General features: G+C 44.3%; 1 protein-coding gene across 14 annotated transcripts in view; it reads left to right on the forward strand.

The window, feature by feature from the left end:
- Itpr1 (inositol 1,4,5-trisphosphate receptor type 1) overlaps positions 1-19,913 on the forward strand; it is a 292,664-nt gene that overhangs the window by 103,643 nt on the left and 169,108 nt on the right. For 9 of the 14 annotated variants that reach the window (XM_048356179.1, XM_048356178.1, XM_048356180.1 and 6 more), the window contains exons 6-12: positions 6,887-6,973; positions 9,074-9,232; positions 11,288-11,386; positions 12,205-12,288; positions 12,421-12,567; positions 18,490-18,585; positions 19,867-19,911. In XM_048356179.1, coding sequence (XP_048212136.1) covers positions 6,887-6,973; positions 9,074-9,232; positions 11,288-11,386; positions 12,205-12,288; positions 12,421-12,567; positions 18,490-18,585; positions 19,867-19,911 — 717 coding nt within the window. The remainder of the gene's footprint in view (positions 1-6,886; positions 6,974-9,073; positions 9,233-11,287; positions 11,387-12,204; positions 12,289-12,420; positions 12,568-18,489; positions 18,586-19,866; positions 19,912-19,913) is intronic. The other 5 variants (XM_048356184.1, XM_048356190.1, XM_048356185.1 and 2 more) reach the window with 1 other exon arrangement.

The following is a 19,913-nucleotide window of genomic DNA, read 5'->3' on the forward strand; positions in this document are numbered from 1 at the left end:
AGTGACTTATGAAGAAGAGATAAAGGAAGGTAATTGGTATAATAAATGATATTCTTAATGCTCAGGGGCAGCTACTATAGAAGACACAGGGAATCAGAGCTTACATGTTTTGTGCAAATCCCTTGAGTGGAGAGTGGATGAGCCCGAGGGATGGGGTGGGGGTGGGACAGTACTGGTGACATAAAAATATGTTGTTCATGATGTGATGTTTCTGAAACTGCCAGTGGCTGTGGTAATGTTGTAAACAACGCATAGCACCTCTTCCCTCTGTTCAACCGTACTTTGTATATTGGGGAAATGTATTGATGAGAGGAGCAGTAGATCCACTGGAAACTGTGCTTTGTACTGATGTGTAGATGGAGTGAGGCACTAGGTTCAGATAATCACAGACCTCTCCACATGTGTCAGGCTATTGTATACAGCCTCCAGGTCGTCTCCACCCACCCACTCACCTACCCAGAAGTCATTGTGCCAGTCAACCCCCCCACCCAGGTCTGTGTTGGGAACACCAGCCTGTTGTTGACTAGGGACAGAAAACAGTGCTCTGTCTTCCTTGCTCTAGGAGGGAGTGGCTCCCTAGTGCAGATGCCTAGGGATAATCTTTGTGGAAGTTCTTCACGTTTCTAGCTGTCCCTCCTTTGCTTCTCTGGCACGAAGGTCATTCTCTTCAGTAAGATCTCACTAGTACATCTCAAGCCCTTTCTTCTGTGCTTTTCGCAGCAGAGGTTACAGAGTCACATTCCTCTTGGCCACGCAGGAAGCCAACAGGAATAAAGAGGGCTCGGTAGGCTATGCTTGCCACATAGGGCCTGCGTATGTGCAGGTCTGGAGGGGGCTGCTCCAGCTCCCTGTAGTTACTACGTGGGAAGGTGGGCCAAGAGCTGCATGCCTTCTGTTTTGACAAGAGAAGAGAAGAATCTATGTTCAACTCTTAGCACACGGTGACAGCTCATTCAATTAGAGCCTCAAACATAGGCTCAACACACCAACCCAGAATGGCTCAGCCTTGGGCTGGATAGGAGTTCTCAGTCCCTGCGTGGCCTGTGAGCTGTATGTTATGGTGCATTAGGAGTTCCTTTGCTGCTCCTTGCTGCAAATGAACTAAAGAGGAGAAAAAAAATTCCTGTGCTAAAGGTGACCAATAGCTTCCATCTCCTGACATGTAAGAGGAAACCAATTCTTTCTTCTGGTTTAAGATTGCTAATGTGACTGCGACTGGGAGTGTTGATTTGTACTTGATTTTGTGTGGGCCCTGCTTTCCTGCTTAGTTGGAACTCTTCCCCCTGTTGTTTCAAAGTAATCTGCATGTTTCAGTGTAGTCATTAAAATGTTGTATTTTGGGCAGCTGCTTGCCTTTGGGGGCTGGTGACTATTCTCCAGTGGGTTTTCAATTTTATTTTTGTCAACTACTTGTGCAGCACCCCAGTCAGAGGTCAGATTATTTTAAATTAATGCCATTTAAGGAATTAGTTGTCTAGACCACTTGACTTCCTTTTGACTAGGATAAGCACTGAGAGCTGTTTGAAGGAGAGCGACATCTAGTGGCTGGTTACTGTGTGTGCTCGTGCCTTCTGTAGGGAGTATGGGATTCGTGCTGTGGTCATGATTTCCCAAAGTCTTGGCATAAAGAGCAGCAGCTTTCCTTACCCTCACATCACACAGGTTGTGCCGAAGCCTTGGCTGGCTCCTAACAACTTACCTGTTACCTTGAAACAGGCGCCTAGTCTGTTTGGGTTCTCAGAAATGATCATTTTACTTAAGCCATAGCTTTGACAAGCTAGGGAGAAGCAGAAGAGTGTAAGTCTTTACTGTCCCTGAAAGCCTGAGTTGTACATTGCTTATTTTCTGGAGCCTTAATTTAATATCATATTACATAATTCTGAGCTCGTTGACCTTAAGCAGATAGCCTTTCCTCCCTGTGCCAGTGGCCTTTCTGTCATAATTTAATAATGATTTCTCTATTTATGAAACAAAATAACAGGTGACTATAATGGGTTGACCTTGCTGTTGTTTAGGGAACACTGTGCTGTCAGTGGTGAATGACATTGGCAGAAACCATAGCATAGAGTGTTTTCTCCCTCAGAAATTAAAAACAGTCCTCAACCCATTGGGTCATGTGAAGGACTAACATTTTATTTATCAGAATTGCAAAGAAAGAAAATGTAGCAGACTTAAGATAGCTTTTAAGAACAGCCAGGCCAGGGACACAAGATATTTTTTGAAGAAGTTAGACAGATATTTTTTTGAAGAAGTTAGAAGTTAGTAATGTCAGAAAAGAATTCCCAAATAGAAAAAAAAAAGAAATAGAAGGCTTTGTCCTCACTTTTAATGGTTATATGGTTATTCCATTCATTGTTTGTCAATATTATTCTTTTGGGTAATTAGTCCCTAAGGGGAGGAAAAGAGGAGAGGCGTATTCAAGATCCTGACAATTTTTGCCACCTTGTAAAAACAAAGGTTATGAAGGTCTTACGCACATGCCTGCTTGACTAAGCAAGATAAACTCCTAGAAATAGAATTACTTAGTCAAAGTTATGCCTGTTGAAATCCTTTGTGATCTGCACTGCTGGCTTATTCTCAGGGAAGGTTAGGCTTGTTCGCTGTGTTACAGTGCCGGCCTGTTCTTGGAACATACTTGAAGGATTTAACAAACAATGATCACATTCTTTTCAAAGATGGAAACAGCCTTGGTCTGTGGGCCCAGAGGGAGTTCGGACCTTGCAGGCTTCTCATCTACCTGTTGCCTTGCCTGGGGAACTTAAAGATCATCATGGATGTTTTGGCTTGAAACAGAGTTTGATTTTGTGAGGGCAATTATCTGTCCAAATGAATGCACTTGAAATTTGTGCATGTAGAAGGAGGAACAAAAGTGACCTTTCTCTTTAAAGAGAAAAGTGAATTTAGACTGGTCCATAGGATTCAAGCTTTTAATAGTTATTCCATAGTGATTTGTAGACTCTAGCAGCGTTAAACTTGTTAATAGAGTTAAAGGACTCTTAACTCTTGATTAATGGAGAGATTTTTTTGTTTGTTTGTTCTTTTTTGTTAGTCATGGGGCTTGAACTCTGGGCCTGGGTGCTGTCATTGAATTCTTCAGTTCAAGGCTAGAGTTCTACCACTTGAGCCACAACGCCATTTCCAGTTTTCTGGTGGTTAATTGGAGATAAGTCTCATAGACTGGCTTTGAACTGCGATTCTCAGATCTCAGCCTCTGAGTAGCTAGAATTACAGGTTTGAGCCACTGGCACTCAGCTTAATGGAGAGTTGTAACTGGATTTCATTTGTGACAGAATATGCATATGTGTATATATACATATATGTATAGATATTTGCCAGTCCTGGGGCTTGAATTCAGGGCCTGTGCACTGTCCCTGAGCTTTCTTGCTCAAAGCTAACACTTTGCCACTTGCATCACAGCTCCACTTCTGGCTGTTTTAGTGCTTAATTGGAGGGAAGAGTCTCATAAACTTTCCTTCTCAGGCTGGCTTCGAACCAGGATCCTCAGATTTCAGCCTCTTGAGTCGTTAGGATTACAAGCATGGGCCACTGTCTCACCCAGGATGACTGAATATTTTAAAGAGAATTTCTTAAATCCTATTCTCTACTTCTGTCTTTTTTTCTGTTAATTTTACCTTTTATAAGTTTTTTAGGCAAATGCCTTTGCTCTTAGAGCTGCTGGTATTTAATTATTCTTTAATATGGAGTGGATTGGCTTTTTATGACTAATTTGACATTTCTTTTTAGAGATGCCAGTGGCTTCTGGGTTGCTGTTTTATAGTGTTAAGTGCTAAGTGTAGGTAGGAACTCAATATTTTAGATTGGTATGTCTTAAATAGAGCCATTGGAAATCTGAGACTTTTCTGTTTTAAAGAAGTGTTTTTAAATCATTGCAGTTCAAGCAGTGGTACTTAAGAATTCTCTACAGGTTCACCCTACCAATATGATGTTGTAAGTAGATAAAAACTACATTTGCTCTTTGGAAAATGTTTCAATTTATTTTCCTGAATCCACCGATTTTTCTTTATCTGATATACTTTCCCTTCTGAGTTCCCAGTCAGTATTAGCTGCAAACCGCTTAGCAGAAAGAACGATTCACTCTGTACCTCATATAAACTTTCATTCCAAGTGGATCCAATCCAATGTTTTGTTTGGAAAATTCTGTAGAACCTGTGGGCATGGTGGAGCTCTCTGGAGGGGGTGAAGCACAGTGTATGTGGGGGGTGAAACCTGGAGGAAACACAGATGGGGAGCAATTAAGGAGTGGGTTTTGTGGAGAGGAGAAAGAGTGAAGAATTGTGCGGAGGGCAGCATAGATGCCAAGGGCTGCCACGTTGTCTGCACTGGAATTATTTCTAATGTGTCTTGGAGCCCTGTGGCTTTTATTCTTGTGTAACTGAGAATAGAGGATGGGTAACTAATTCCAAAAGAGAAGGGGGAGGGAGGGAGGGAGGGAGGGAGGCAGTCAGTCAGGTTGGCCAGCAGGCTGGCTGGCTGGCCGGCCTGCCTGTAGCTAAACCACTGCTTTCAGTAGCTGATGTCGGCGTGGTTGACTTGCTGTGATCCACACTAGCATAGGCTGCTCAGCTCTTTCCCCTTCTGATAATAAAACTTAGTTTGGGTTAGGATTGCTCCCTCTAGTTTCCTCTAAAAGTGCGCCGTTCTAAACTTACCTACCCTTGAGGTAGAGCTAGAGCAGAAACAAAATGATTGTTGATCCAGACAACTTAGGACCCCTCTTGAAAACTTTATCACCAGGACATTACAAGAAACTTGCCTATAATGATAATGGTTAATTCTTTTTTAATTGAAGGCACTGAGAGTATATTGCTCAGTGGTAGGGCCCAATCTGTATGAGGCCCTGGGTTTGATCTCCTGTACTAAAAACAAACAAGCCAGTAACTATAAATTTGCCAATGCTGCATCTGACATGTATTTCTGTGGTTCTTCACAATAGCCCTGGAAGGCGTGCCTCCTACCCACTTTGCAGAGAGAGCACTGAGGGGAGGGGCTTGGTGAGTTAAGGCCAGATTATGAAGTTTTTTTTTTTTTGTTTTTTTTTGGCCATCCTGGGCCTTGGACTCGGGGCCTGAGCACCATCCCTGGCTTCTTCCCGCTCAAGGCTAGCACTCTGCCACCTGAGCCACAGCGCCCCTTCTGGCCGTTTCCCATATATGTGGTGCTGGGGAATTGAACCGAGAGCTTCATGTGTAGGAGGCAAGCACTCTTGCCACTAGGCCATATTCCCAGCCCAGATTATGAAGTTTCTATGTAAGATCCCCAAAGCTAGGTCCAGAAGGGTCCTGGGAAAATAAAGGCATGCTGCCTGGGAAGGAACAGCCAGTGGCTCCTGGGAGCATCTTGTCTCAGAAAAGGAAAAACTAGGATGAGAACATGGGCCATACCTATGAAAACATCCATAGTTGATCGGGGTTTTACTTTCCATCACATTCCATACAGAATGTTGTCTGTCTTTCTATTCTTCTTTCATCCCTGGTGACAGGTTACAACATCAGTCTGCGGGTTCGTTCCCCTTTAGCATCACTGGGACACCGCAGCAGTTTGTTCACAGTGGTACAAGTTAATGGCTCTTCAAGATGGTGGTCCTGGCTGGGAGCTGGTGGCTCAGGCTTGTAATCCTTGCTACTCAGGAGGCTGAGATCTGAGAATCATGGTTCAAAGCCAGCCAGGACAGGAAAGTCCGTGAGACTCTTACCTCCAATAAACTACTCAGAAATGGCTGGAAGTGGTGCCTGGGCTTAAAGTGATGGAATGCTAGCCCTGAACAAAAGAGCTCAGGGATAGTGCCCAGGCCCTGAGTTGAAGCCCCAGGACTGCCCCCCTCCCCCCAAAAAAAATGTTGGCTCTGGAAACCTATTCTAGAACTCTCTATTTGACTTTACCATGTTTCCTAGCATCTGAAATTTGGACTGGTAGTGGCTCTTAGCCTTATTTATAATTTTAGAAGCATTATCAAGCAATTTCCAATGTGCATAGAAGTAGAGAAAACATAAACACTTTGTGCTCATTATCTCCTAGCCATGACCAAACTTTGTAGTCTGACTCTTTCTTCTTAAACACTGAGGTAATCATCTTCCCTTCAAGTGATTAGCTTGAAAATTAATGAAATATTATAAATGTCTATTGATAATAGCTAACAATTCATATATGTGACAGTGACTAGGCACTACATGAACCTGGTGTGTGTGTGTGTGTGTGTGTGTGTGTGTGTGTGTGTGTGTGTATGTATGTATGTATGTATGTATGTATGTCTCTCCCCTGGGCTCTGTCTTGAGCTCTTTTGCTCAAAGCTAATGTTCTACCACTTGAGCCACAGCTCTACTCTGGGTTTTTGGTGGGTAATTGGAAATAAGAGTCTCACAGACTTTTGCCCTGGCCGGCTTTGAACCGCAGTCCTCAGATCTCAGCCTCCTGAGTAGTGAGGATTACAGGCATGAGCCACCAGTGCCTAGCTATAGAGGTACCATTTTTAATCTCATAATTGAGAAGACAGACTCAGAGATTATATAACATACTCAGGGTCCCATACTCAGGTGGGTTTCCAAACCAGCATTCAAATCCAGTTTTATTTTAGTCTAAAACCTCAAAGGAAACATTTTAAATAAACCATAAAAGGGAAGGGGTTTTCTCTCTTGAGCTTTCCTCTCTTCTCCTTAAGTGTGTGTAGGCTTTTAACCTCTATCTTCATGAACACATACATGTTCATGAATTCTCTAAAGAAGATGCTCATTTTAGAGAAGCCCAAGAGGGCAAAAAAGTGCAGGCAGAAATGGAGGTTGCTGCAGCCCCGTCTCCTTTCCCATGGCCTCCATGTAGAATAGGACCCATTGTTTCCTCTTTGTAACTCATCTTCCTTCTCAATGTACAGCACGCTGCAGACTTGGAGAAGAAGCAGAATGAGACAGAAAACAGGAAGTTGCTGGGGACAGTGATCCAGTATGGCAATGTGATCCAGGTGGGTAAAGGCTGCACCCCTCTCCAGGACCGGCAGCATGACGGAGACTGACAGGAAGGAAACACACGCAGACTGCCTGGGGACAGCCAGTTTGTTGCACACTGGCTGTTGTTACATCTGTTGGGTATTTGTTGTTCTATCTGATGGATGTTTTTGAGCTGTGTATTTGGGTATCTCTGCGTGTGAGCGTGGCCTTTTCTATACCTGTAGCTGATCATTTAGATGTTTCAAATGAGAAACTTCCTGTCTTAAGAAAGGCGCCTGGGTCTTGTAGTTTTGGTTAATTTGTACGAGTTGAAAGTTCTTCCTGTTTGGTGAGAATTGGCTTCCTTGTAATATTGCTTAAGAGCTGTTCACTGGAGATAATAAAAGCAGTTCTGTAGCTTCAGAATTTAAAAAATTTGAAACATTTACCATTTGGGGACACTTATAATTAGTCAAAAGTGTTTGATGATTGTTCTCATATCTTACTGGTTGGGTGGTTTGCTTGCTTATCTTCTGTCCATTTGGGTTTATCTTGGGGACAAAATACTCCCAAGAAAGAAGCCCTGTTAAGTCTTCTCAGAGGTTCTGTCAAATTGTGTATGGGGAGGCCCAGAGCTCAGCAGCCTTTTCGATTGCCCAGTTGCCAAATCATTTCAGCCTGGGCACAAAGGAATGGTAGTTACCAATGGGAGTCCTTGGTCTGCTAGATGATCTTGCCTCAATAGTCCCCTTTTTGAAGGGTTTTTGCTTACTCTGTTGACTTCACTTGTTGTGAAGGAATGTCTTCTCATTTTTTATTGCTCTTAGGTCTATAGAGCATTACTACATACATAGGAGGATGCAAAAACCAAACAGTGGCTAATCAAATGAGTTAGGGATGTCAGACCTTTGGCACAAGGAAAGAGCTCCTGAAAGCTGATTAGATCCTGCCAAATCTCCCTCCATCCTATTGAGAGTGGACACAAGGTACCAAGTGGGCTCACAGTTCAGTATTGATTCTATTACTGAGCTTTGGGTCAGGAAGAAGCACCTAGAGGCCAAGGACATACACTCCTAAATACATACCAGTCTGGCATTAGGACTTACTTCAGGATTCAGGGCAAGAAATCGTGTCGTGTCTCAGAAACAGAGATGGTAATTACTCTGCTTCTGAGGATGGTGGAGGGGTACCTGTCACAGAGAAAGCTGTGATCCAGAACAGCTAGTCTGTTTGATTCCTTTTGTTACTTAAGCCTTGCTCTTCAAACCATCTGTAAAGAGATGCTGGTTTATAAACCAAGCTGAGTCTACATAGCCTGGCCAAGTCTATGGAGGACCACAGCTTACCCACCAGGAGGATGGGGAAGATTTGGGAAGACATTGCTTTTCCTCCCCCAGAGATTATCCAGGGCTCACAAGTCAGATAGGAGGAGTGCTCTGGGAACTGCTAATGTGCACGGGGTGGGGCTGAGGGGAAGAAGGGGAGAGGTGTGCTGGCAGTTGACCATGGAGTCAAGGTCTGCAAGACTTTCATGTTCCCTCCCATTTTCTCTCATGGCCTCTCAACTTGGGAAGCCTTAGTCAGCGTTTTCTGTTCCAGACTGACAGCTGTTTCTCAGCTAGGTCTTCAAAAGTCTTTCTAGGCCCTTTGTGTAACCATCATCTAAGAATCAAGAATAAATAGTACTTGGTACATTCAAGGTGGAAGTTCATGGCCGCCATGTTCTTCCAGATCAAATGACAGTCCCTTAATGGGTTGCCTTGTAAATCAAACTGTATCTTGGGCTCAGAATTTTGGTGTCTGGCAGATTGAGACTACAGCTCCTTAGCTCCTTCACATGTAGTCAGGCTGTTCTCCATCCACAAGTGACCAGTGTGCCACCCATCTTGTCCAAGGTTATGTTGAGAAAGGAAAAATATATGTGTATTGTTTGCTCTTCTGCTCTCTGCTTCTGCTCCCTGTACTGTTCCTTCTTTTCTTGTTGTCTCCAGCCTTGGGCACTTTGTGTTTCTTACACTCCACAGGCTCAGTGATAGGGAGAAATGTGTTTGATATATATTTTATATGACTGAGAGAGAAATGGTGGGGTGTTCAGAGATTCATGGATACTTTATTCTCTTGGGAATTTTTTTTAGCTCCTGCATCTGAAAAGCAATAAGTATCTAACTGTGAACAAGAGACTTCCAGCTCTGCTAGAGAAGAATGCCATGAGAGTGACGTTGGATGAGGCTGGAAATGAAGGGTCCTGGTTTTATATCCAACCGTTCTACAAGCTGCGATCCATCGGAGACAGTGTAAGTGCCTAGGCCCCAGGAGTGGAGAGGGCTCTGGGTGCTGCCTCCAGCCGTCACTATCTGTTAGACTCAACACGGACACGTTGAGAGTGGGAACCACAGGCGTATCCTGTATGAAGAAAAGAGAATCACTATGGAAACTAGTGTTTGGGAAACAAGGAAATGTGGAGAAAAGTGTGACCTAAATACAGTCACTATGTTATTCCTATTGGGTCTCTGGAAAAAAAAAATTCAAAAAACATTGCTATGAACAGCCCCATTACCTCAGTAATATTACCACAAAACAGCCACCCCGTATTAATGTCCTGGGAGGATCCCCCAGTCCTTTCAGGTCCACTAGTGGAATAGAAATGTCTGTTTTGGAAATAAAGTTAGTAAAGGACAGAGGATGGAAAGAAATAGCTATAGCAGAGAAAGAGTGGATTTTAGGATTTGCCTCACTGGCTCCCATGTCAGCAAACAGGCAGACTCTCCATCTCCTTATGCAACAGCAGCTGGTCCTGAGCCGCCTCCTGGCCTGCGGGGTCTACAGAACATAAAGCCACAGGAATCCCTTTTAGGGGGACTTAGAACAGTTCTCATATTTGCTAGTTAAATTAGTCACTCATTACGTGGGCACACACTTAACAGTGAATACGTTTAAATGCTATCAGCTATATCCTGGACCTTATGAAGGTTCTAAAATAGTTGTTTCTTTACTCAAAAAGGGAATGTGTGCCTTAAACAGCAAGAAGTGTTCTGAAAATACTTAGCCAGCCTTAACCAAAAACTTAAGTTTTGACATGAAAAAAAAATGGTGTCACTGAAGTATACAAGCTTTGGGCAGTTCTCTCTCTCTCTCTCTCTCTCTCTCTCTCTCTCTCTCTCTCTCTCTCTCTCTCTCTCTCTCTCTCTGTGTGCGTGCACGTGCACATAATATATATAAATTACAGAGCAGGCCAGCCCCTGTCAGTTGGCATTCAGTACTGTCGATCTCAAGCTGAAAACAGAAGCAAAGTCTAGGTTTTACCACAGTGATGGGTTTCCTGAGTGGACTTCCATTCACTTGGACTTACTGTTGGATCTGTTCCCAAATGTATCCAACTGAAAGTAGACGAGTTTTCCATTTTGGGAAGCTGTCTCCTCCAATCCGCTTCTTCTACTCACGTAATAGAAAACAAATGTGTGTCATTCTGAATTTCGTTTTCTGTAAACCTATGCTTTCCTATCCTTTAATAGCTTGAGAATAGTGATTTTCATACTAGAGAGATGGACCCTTTTACAGGCAATGGAGTCACTGCCATGGCTTGAGACTATTGATCTAGGAAATAGAAGTTATCAGGCTGTACTATACAAAATGGGAAGTCTTGTTGGAGGGGGATGCACACACACACATAATAAAGTATGTATGTATTGCTGGAGATAGATGTATATATGTATTCAGCCTAATAGAATCTTTTTTTTAGGGGGAAACACCAGGGCTTGAACTTAAGGGTCTTGTGCTTGTGCTTGCTTATTAGCTTTTTCACTCATGGCTGGAGCCTCTGGGGCACCCCTCTAATTGGGCCTTTTGTGGTTAATTGGAGGTGGAATCTTGAAGACTTTTCTCTGTCTGGGCTACCTTTGAACCCATTACCTCATATCTCAGCTTCCTGAGGAGCTAGGATTACAGGCATGAACCACTAGGTGGCCCAGTGAAAATGCATTTCTTAATGTATGTTACAGCCACAAAAGTATGAAGGCAGTTACCCTAGAGACATAAATAACTATGTCTTTATTGTTTCAAAGTTGAAGACAACTAGGACAGGAAGCTCCACTGAATGTAACTTGAGAGGACTTTTACCTAATGACTGGGGAGGTGTGTGTAAATCAAGGACAGTTGGGCACCAGAATTCAGCCTTAGCCTTGTTTGCATGACCCTTGGTCTGCACAAGATCAGGCTTGAAGAGCTGGGCCATGTGTTCTTCCTTGCCCTGACACTGAGGATGGCCCCTTCGGGTCCTCCCACAGTTCCCTAGGCACCAGGTATATTCCTGACCTGCTCTGTATAAAGCTCTGTTCCCTCTCTCCTTCTAGGTGGTCATTGGGGACAAGGTGGTTCTGAATCCTGTCAATGCCGGCCAGCCCCTCCATGCCAGCAGCCATCAGCTGGTAGACAACCCAGGCTGCAACGAGGTAAGTAAAACCAAGGGGATTCAAGCCCTGGCACTTGTACGGGGTTGCCCTGTGGGCATGCGTACTCTGCTTTAGGGTCCTTTCCCCATTCGGCAGGCCAAGATGAGGTCCAGAGTTGAGCTGGGCTGCAGATGGTTTTGCAGGTCAGGTAGTGGGGTGGCAGGTGGGTTAATGGTCACCACTTAGCAACACTGAGGAATCCAGTTCTCCTTTGTGAAGCCTGAGTGGGACTTTGGCCACAGGACCACCTTTCTCTCATTCCTCAGAAGTGCACGTTATGGCCTGTAAGCGGTCCTGTGAGTGTGACTTGTTGGGGGGCAGCACATTGGCTTAACTGCTAATGGGCAGTTACAGGATGCAAGATAGCACTTTGCTTGTGATGTGAATACCTTGTCTCATGGCTAAGGACACAAGCTCTAGAGTGGGAGAAGTGTGACTCAAATCTAGTCTGCTATTCTCTATCTGTGTGACCTAGATAGATCACCTAATCTTTCTATGCTTCATTCCCCAATCTCTGAAAGAGGACTGGTAAGCATACCTGTTTTTTTCAGAGTTGATAAGAATTAACTTAGGTAGCGTTAGTATATAGCTCAGTGCCTGGCATATATGTAGAACACAAATAATGGCTTTTGCCATTAACGGGAATCATTAACAGGTTCACATGTGTACACCGAACTCATTCCTTACCTTAATAGCTTAGTCTATGAGTACCTAGTTCTCAAGTACTTACCCCACCCCCTTGTTTCTTGGGCTGCAGTGAGGAATTCTGGGAGCTAGAGGACTGAGTTGTTGGGAGCAGTGTGCGATCTTATTTCTAGGTCAATTCCGTCAACTGCAATACAAGCTGGAAAATAGTCCTGTTCATGAAATGGAGTGACAACAAAGATGACATTTTAAAGGGGGTGAGTTTGATGCTTCCTGGGCTGGGTAGCCTTATGATGTTTGGCTTTTCTTTGAGTGGCAGTTTCGTTTTGTTTTGATTGCTGTTTTGCACACTCCTTTGTCCCTGCTTCCCTCCTTATGGTGACTTGCAGGGTGATGTGGTGAGGCTCTTCCACGCAGAGCAGGAGAAATTTCTCACATGTGATGAGCATAGGAAGAAGCAACATGTCTTCCTGAGGACCACCGGCCGGCAGTCGGCCACATCTGCCACCAGTTCCAAAGCCCTGTGGGAGGTGGAGGTAAGAGGTGGGGCTGGGGTTTGTGGGACTTACCCTTTGGGGGGCTTCCCCCCACCTCATCCCTATAATGGTTTGGCATGGAACATGGTGTAACAGGATGCTGTAAGCTGGCAGAGGAGGCTCCGGGAGGGGAGGCCCCCTGGCTGGCTGAGGACTGAGGAAGAACTCCTCAAAGGAGCAGTATGGGGGAGCATGCTTCCTGGAGGATCTGCGCCTTCGAAGGAAGAGATGAATGCAGTGAATCACTAAGAGAATGACTTTGAAATGCAGTCTTGTGACCTAGTTTGGTGGAGAGATTAGATAGGCAAGGAAAACTCGACACAAACTTGCTGGAGACCAGAGCCTAAAGAGCCATATGTCCAGGCTGCAAACAGGTAGAATTAAATTCTTAGGCAGGGAAGCCATGTTGGAGTCACAACAGAGATCGACTATTCTGCCAGTAGTATGTAGTTCCTTGAGAAGAAGGACTAGAGTTTCTGGGCCAAGAAGAAGATGGTTTCAGATGCTTGATGGTAGAAGTAATGAGAGCACCAAATGAGACGCAGCTCGCCTCCTCACCCAAAGTATTCCTCTCCGTATAATTGCAGCTCTCCAAGTAGGCATATGTGTTGGTCTCTACGTGCTCCCTTTCTTCTTCCTTTTGGACCTCACCAGGTTTGGGTCTAGCTTACACTTCAGAAAGAGAGCAGAGCAAGAAACACATGAGACATCTCAGAAGGTCATCAGACATGTTGATAGGTAGTAGCCTCTGTTTCTCCTAGAGATATAGATGCTAATTTGATTTCTTTCTCTAGAAATTACTCTTACCTGTCTTTGAACTTACATAAATAGAATCAAACTATACAGCCTTCCCAGAACCTGTTTTTTCTCTTTCTCAGCAAAATTCTTCCATGTTTATCTGTGCCCCAAATGTTTCATCCCTTGATATTGCTACAAAGTATTTCACTGCACTATCTGTCTGCCTGTTGAAGTAATTTGAGTAGTTTCTCATTTTGGCTGTTACAAACAAGGCTTTCTAGGGTTATTTGTGTGTGCAGGTTTCTGTTTGGAGGTAAGCTTTCATCTCTTTTGGCTAAAGAGGAGTGTCATAGCAGGGTCACATGGTGTGGATTCATGTGTGTAAGAATCGCCAAATTGTTTTCTAAAGTGATCGGACTACTTCACATCCCTACCAGGCATGTGTGGAAATTCTAGTTCCTTTACATCCTCACCCGCTCTTGGTATGATCGGGCTTTTCAGTGTGGGTGGTTTAGTCTCACTTTGAGTTTAGTTTGCCTTTGTCTATGGCTGGCAGTGTTGACCACCTTCCCTCATGCTCACTTGCCAATGGTGTGTCTTCTGGGCTCAGATGTTTGATGAGCAGGCCGGGACATCCATTTGTGCTTACTGCCCACCCTCTGTCCATTCTCCTCCTCGCTTCCTCCTGCCCGCATCCTTCGCATTTGCTCTATATTGCCGATATCAATCCCACCATGTTGTGAAGGCCGGCCATCCACCCCTGCTGTTCTCATTGTTCTCCCTGCTGTGAGTTTTGTTGTTTGTTTGTTTACTTGTGCATAGGGTGCTGGTGAGAGGTGGGCAGTGACTGACGGGGGTGGGATTCTTACATGAATCAAGAACACGAAGAAGAAAATGGTATCATTTTGCTAACTTGATGTCCCCACTTGACTGAGCCATTCTGTGGTCAGATTATGATGTACCATGGCTTCATTTTATAAACAGTTCTTACCGTTATTTATCATGCTGTAATGATTGGGGTGGGGGGAAGTTAACTGTCAGAACCCTACAAAAGTCTGTGTGTCTTACTTTAATGCCTTCTAAAGCCCGGAACCCTGTCGTGGTCATTCAAAATTGATGGAAATGAATAAAAGATGATGACTTTCTATGGGGATTTTAACTTGAAAAGTTCACTTCAGAACATTTTCTTTTTTTCCTCTGAGAAGAAATGGCTGTCCAATTCTTACTCCATTAAAGGCTTTTTCCTATCACCCCCCCACCCCTGCCCTGAATTTTCTAGGAAAATGTTTTAAAGTCTTTTTTCTCAATTTTCCCCCTACAGATCTTAGAAACTTAACTATCCCTTCAAATAAAAGAAGGAAGAAAATACCATGTATTTTATGTTTTTATCAGTGCTCTAAAGTTTTCATTCTGTCCTTTTTTTGTGGCACTGGGATTTGAAATCAAGGCTTCTTACTTGCTAGACTGAACCACTTGAGCCATACCTCTAGCCCTTATTTTTGCTTATTATTCTGGAGAAGGAGCCTAGTGATTTTTTTTTCTTTTTGGGATGGCCTTCAATCATGATTCGCTGGCTCTCAGCCTCCTAAGGGACTAGTATCACAAGCATGAGCCGTTAGTAACCAGCTTTTTTACATGTCTTTAGCTTATTACCAGCCAGCATTGCATAAATGCTAGATTATTAACACGTGGCCTAAGTCCATTGTAACAGTTTGTTCCTAGTACCTCTTCCTGTCCTTTGTGTGGCTACTATCAGTTTGTTTCTCCATGTGTCAGACATCCCACAGTGTATTTTTATTTGTCCTACCATGTTTACATATGAACACCAAGAATCTTTCTTATTTACCCACATAGTTATCATTCTGAGCTTTGCATAGATCCAGCTCTTCATCTGGTGTGATTTTTCTAGTCTGAAGAACTTCCTTTGTCATTGCATGTACTGTAAGTCTGCCCTTGAACATTCCCTCCAGGCTCATTTGTGTGAAAACACCTTTATTTTAAAGTAGTATTATTTTCCTTTTTTAAAATATTAGTTTTGTTGAGATACAAATTTACATAATGATTTTTGATGGGTTCAGAGGGTTGTATGTTCATTGCTATAAGAGATCTCCTGTTCCTGTTAGGGTCACCACTTCCCCATAATCTACCTCTCATAACACACACACACACGCACACACACACACACACACACACACCTCCTCCTCCTCCTCCTCCTCCTCTTCTGCCTGGCATGTGGTCTACTTTGTATTACTATGGATTTGCCTATCCCAGAGGCTTGTGACCTATATAGTCCTTTGTATGTAATATATTTTGCATAGATTAATACTTCAGTTCAATTTGGGCTGCTAAAACAAAACCCAGTCTACCAGGTAGCTTACGAATATCAGCTTGTTTCTGAGGGATTTGGAAGGCTAACAGGTAAAGATCAGGGCCCTGGAGATGGCTGAGGACTTGCTTCTTCATGTGGCAGAAATTGACTTAGGAAGCTCTCTTATAGTCTTTAATCCCAATCATGAGGCTCTGCACCCATGAGCTAACCACTTCCCAAGACCTCCTCTTCTAAATACCACCACCACGGTGGGTTAGATTTCAGCATAGGAATTTGCGGGGACACAAATAATTCAGATGGTTGCAAATAATGTTTTCAAAGGCCTTCCTTATTACTACATGTACTCTGTGGCTTTTTATTGCCAAATGACATTTCTTTGGATTGTTTCCAGTTTAGATCCTGGGAGGGCTGCTGTGAACATATGGGTACACCATGGGCATATATTTTCTTGTGAATGGAACTGTGGGTGATTTGCCTTGCCTGTGTAACCTTCCAAAGGGCTGCCAGGCTGCCTTCTGAAGGGGCCACCCTCATAACATGCCCAGCAGCAGTGTGTCAGGGTTCCTACTTCTCCAGTGGCCTTCATTTCTGAAGAGGATTCTTGCTGGATATTGAGTTCTAGATACAGTGTTTCCTTTCTGATCATGGTTTTTCGGCTCACATTGCTTTTCATATAGTGGTTTTCAAGTCTGTTCCCTGTATGTACTATAGCTTCCTCCCTTCTTCAGATACCTTAAAGACTTTAATTTTTTCACTTTATGTGAATCTGATTATGGTGTATGTATGTGCACACGCCATTGGGATTCCTTAAATTTCTTGATTTTTGAGGGTATATATTAAAATTCGAAAACTTTGGGTTTTATTTCCCAAATCAACCCACATAGTCATCAGTTAGATTATTTGCGATTATCCAGCTGAATTTGTGGGTTGCCTCTCCCTGACTTAGGATTCTCCCTGACCTGGATTCCTTGGTGATTCTTTGCTGAACACTGTAGTGCTCCTTTATTGGATGATTGGAATCTTGTCCCTGTAACAAGTGGTGAGAGTTTTGTTTTGTCAGTCAAGTTGCTGTGGGTCACTGTGAACCTTTGAAGGCTTGTTTTTTATGCTTTATCTCAGGTCACAGTAGAGTTGCTTTTATCTTTAGGCCAGATTAGCTCTGCCATTAAGGGGAAACTTTTTGATGTCTCAGTGCCCCAAATGGTTCGTAGGCTGGGAATGTGGCCTAGTTAGCGGTAGAGTGCTTTGCCTAACATGCATGAAGCCCTGAGTTCCATTCCTCAGTACCACATAAACAGAAAGAGCCAGAAGTAGCGCTGTGGCTCAAGTGGTAGAGCACTAGCCTTGAGCAAAAGAAGCTCAGGGACAGCGCCCAGGCCTTCAGTTTCAAGTCCCAGGACTGGCAAAAGAAAAGAGAAGAAAGATGGCTCATGGGACCATCTTGACTTGTCAGAATCAGAGCCTTTCCAAGCTGAGTGAGCCTTAGAGTATGGAGTTGTCTTCACCTTCCTTCCTGTACTCGGGGTGTGTTGGTGTGTCGACATGCCGCTGGAGATGGAGCTCAGCATGCTTGGTAACAAGTGATTAACCACTGAGCTGCATCCTTCTTCTTCGTTCTTTATTGGCTATGTGGATCTTGCCATATACATAACATGTTTTGATATTTACAGCCAAACTTGAAAAGGGGACTGTTGTGTAGATTCCTGGACTTATCCCTGTGTGACTCTGAACCCCAGAGTCTGCCCATCCCTGTAGCTCCAAGAGCTTAGTGCCCAGTACCCTCCAACCCCAGAAAATATGGGCAGAAAACCAGACAAACATGGCGCTCACCTTGTTTCCTGTTGTCAGAGACCATACTTGTGCATCCCCTGTTGCCTAGCAAACAGAACAGTTGTTTCACATTTGATCCAGTTTTATCTGTGACAGTTTTATGTTTCATACAGTGTTTGTTTATGGCACTATCAGTGTATCATGGCTAGAATCTGAAGTTTTATGGTAAATTGACCCTGACCCTCCAGAATTTTGTGTTCCTGAGCACAGGTCTGAGTGTGCATTCCCATACACAGTTGCATGCCTAGACTGCTTTGAAAGTTCTCCATAAAGTTCCTCTTAATCAGCTGGAGTCTTATGGACGAGTTTCAGAATCTTCACTTCTATTTCATTAGTAAGGCAAGGGATCCAAAAACTATTGGAAGTCCTTCAGTCATTCATACTTCTAGGAGACCGTGGATATTTCCATGTTGTTACAGTTTGGAAGCTCCATGTGGCACTGGTCCACCGGTTTGGACAGTGCTGTTTTTTCTGGTTGAAAAATATCCACTTCCTCCTGGCTGGGTGCCAGTGCCATGTACTGTAATCCTAGCTGCTTGGGAAGCTGAGATTGAGGCATCACAGAGCATACTCGTGAGGTCAGCCTGGGCATACATGGGACACTCCTTCCCAGCAAATACCATGGCATGGTGGCACATGCCTGTCACCGTCGCTCTGTGGGAGACTGAGATCAGAAGGACCATGGTTCCGGGCCAGCTTTGGCAAAAACAAAAATAAGACCCAAGACTCCATCTCAACAGAAGAATCTGGGCATGGCGGCATGCACTCTTCCTCCCAGCCGTGGCAGGAAGCATGAAATAGGAGGATTGTGGTTAGGTATGTGCCCGGGCAGGAAGTAAGGCCCTATCTCAGAAAATATCTCAATACCAAGACTAGAGGACACCCGCCTAGCCAGTTTACGGCCCTCAGTGCAAGCCCTAGCACCACTAGAAAAAAGAAAACCACCACTCCTGAAACAGACTCAGGGTCATCCTAGGATGGGAGGACATGCCATCCACTCCTGCTGACGTGTCTTCTTTGTGCAGGTAGTCCAGCACGACCCTTGTCGCGGTGGAGCGGGGTATTGGAACAGCCTCTTCCGTTTCAAGCACCTGGCCACGGGGCATTACCTGGCCGCAGAGGTAAGTAGCAGCATCGTGGTTTTCTTTCGGAAGGTGTGGCCACACCCAGTTTTCTTACTCACCTGTAACCTTCTGGTATCTGCAGCTCGGGAATGCTGTCACCTTGGCTTTCCTCCTGCTTTTCTGCTCCCCTCTTCCTCCTTTCGGTAGAAAAGAAGAGAGAAATGGCTAACGTAGTGTAGGACTTTGCAGGGGTTCTCACCAAGGCGTGAGGACAAAGTAAGTCAGAATATAAATGGTGCCACTGTGGGGTTTAGGATTCGCTTTCTGTTTTGTTCTCTCGTCCTATCTGTCAGCCGCACTCCCAGCGTGAGTAACCGAGATGTGGCTGCAGCGGACCCAGGGCATGTGAAGTCCCAACTGTTAACCCCCTCCCCACCTCCGAAGAACTGGGCAAGTTCCCAGGGAGACTGGATTCCTTGAACCTTAGTGGAATAGATAGACACAGGCCTTAAAACTCAGAGACTCAAAGAGATTCACTGGATGTGTAAGGTCTACATGAGCTTTTAGGGCAAGGCTCAGTATTGAAGACAAGAGGAACTTACCTTCTAATTTTTACATTAAATTTTCCTCTGATCGGCTGGAAGGTGTACGATGTCCGTTCATATGAGACTCATGCATCCGCTCCCATTGTGTGGTTCCACCCGCAAGACTGCTCAGAGATTTCCCAGGGGATGCCTGGGTGTGGCAGAACTGCTCCTGAGACTGACCCAGGGTTGTGGAATTGCAGTGCTGAACTCCCAGGGAGGCCTGAGGTTTGCATGAATTGATGATTTAAAAAAAAAAACAACATTTGAAAACAGATGATCAAGACATCTAAACTGAAATTTGAAGCAGATCTTTAGGGAGTTATGGACCCAGCTCGTCAGCTTTGGGAGGTGCTGTGCTTTGCTGAAGATGAATGGTGGTTGTATTATCTGCTAGGTTTTGAGGCAAATAGAACTCTTCCTAGAGGGAGGCCTGGTTTAGGATTATTAATGAGGAGGGCACGTTGATCTTTTTGTTTATCTCAGGCCTTTAACTGTTGCTTTGCTAGTGACTTGTTGTTTTTCTTCGTCTGTACTTCTGAGCCATGTGCCGGTAACTGGTGGATTGTTCCGTGTGTGTTGTGCCTGCGTGACCCGTGTTCTTGTTGTGGCATGCTGGTTCTGTGAACGGAGGGAAGGGACGTGTTCTTAGCTGTTCACCGATGGATGCAGGTGTGGAAGTCTCCTGCAGATGGGTCCCAGTCCTTGAGAAAACAATGGATGTTTTAATTTCCTAATGATTCTTTTTCATCAGGTAGACCCTGACTTTGAGGAAGAATGCCTGGAGTTTCCACCCTCAGT

The sequence above is a fragment of the Perognathus longimembris genome, chromosome 10 (assembly GCF_023159225.1).
Source record: "Perognathus longimembris pacificus isolate PPM17 chromosome 10, ASM2315922v1, whole genome shotgun sequence".
NCBI lineage: Eukaryota > Metazoa > Chordata > Mammalia > Rodentia > Heteromyidae > Perognathus > Perognathus longimembris.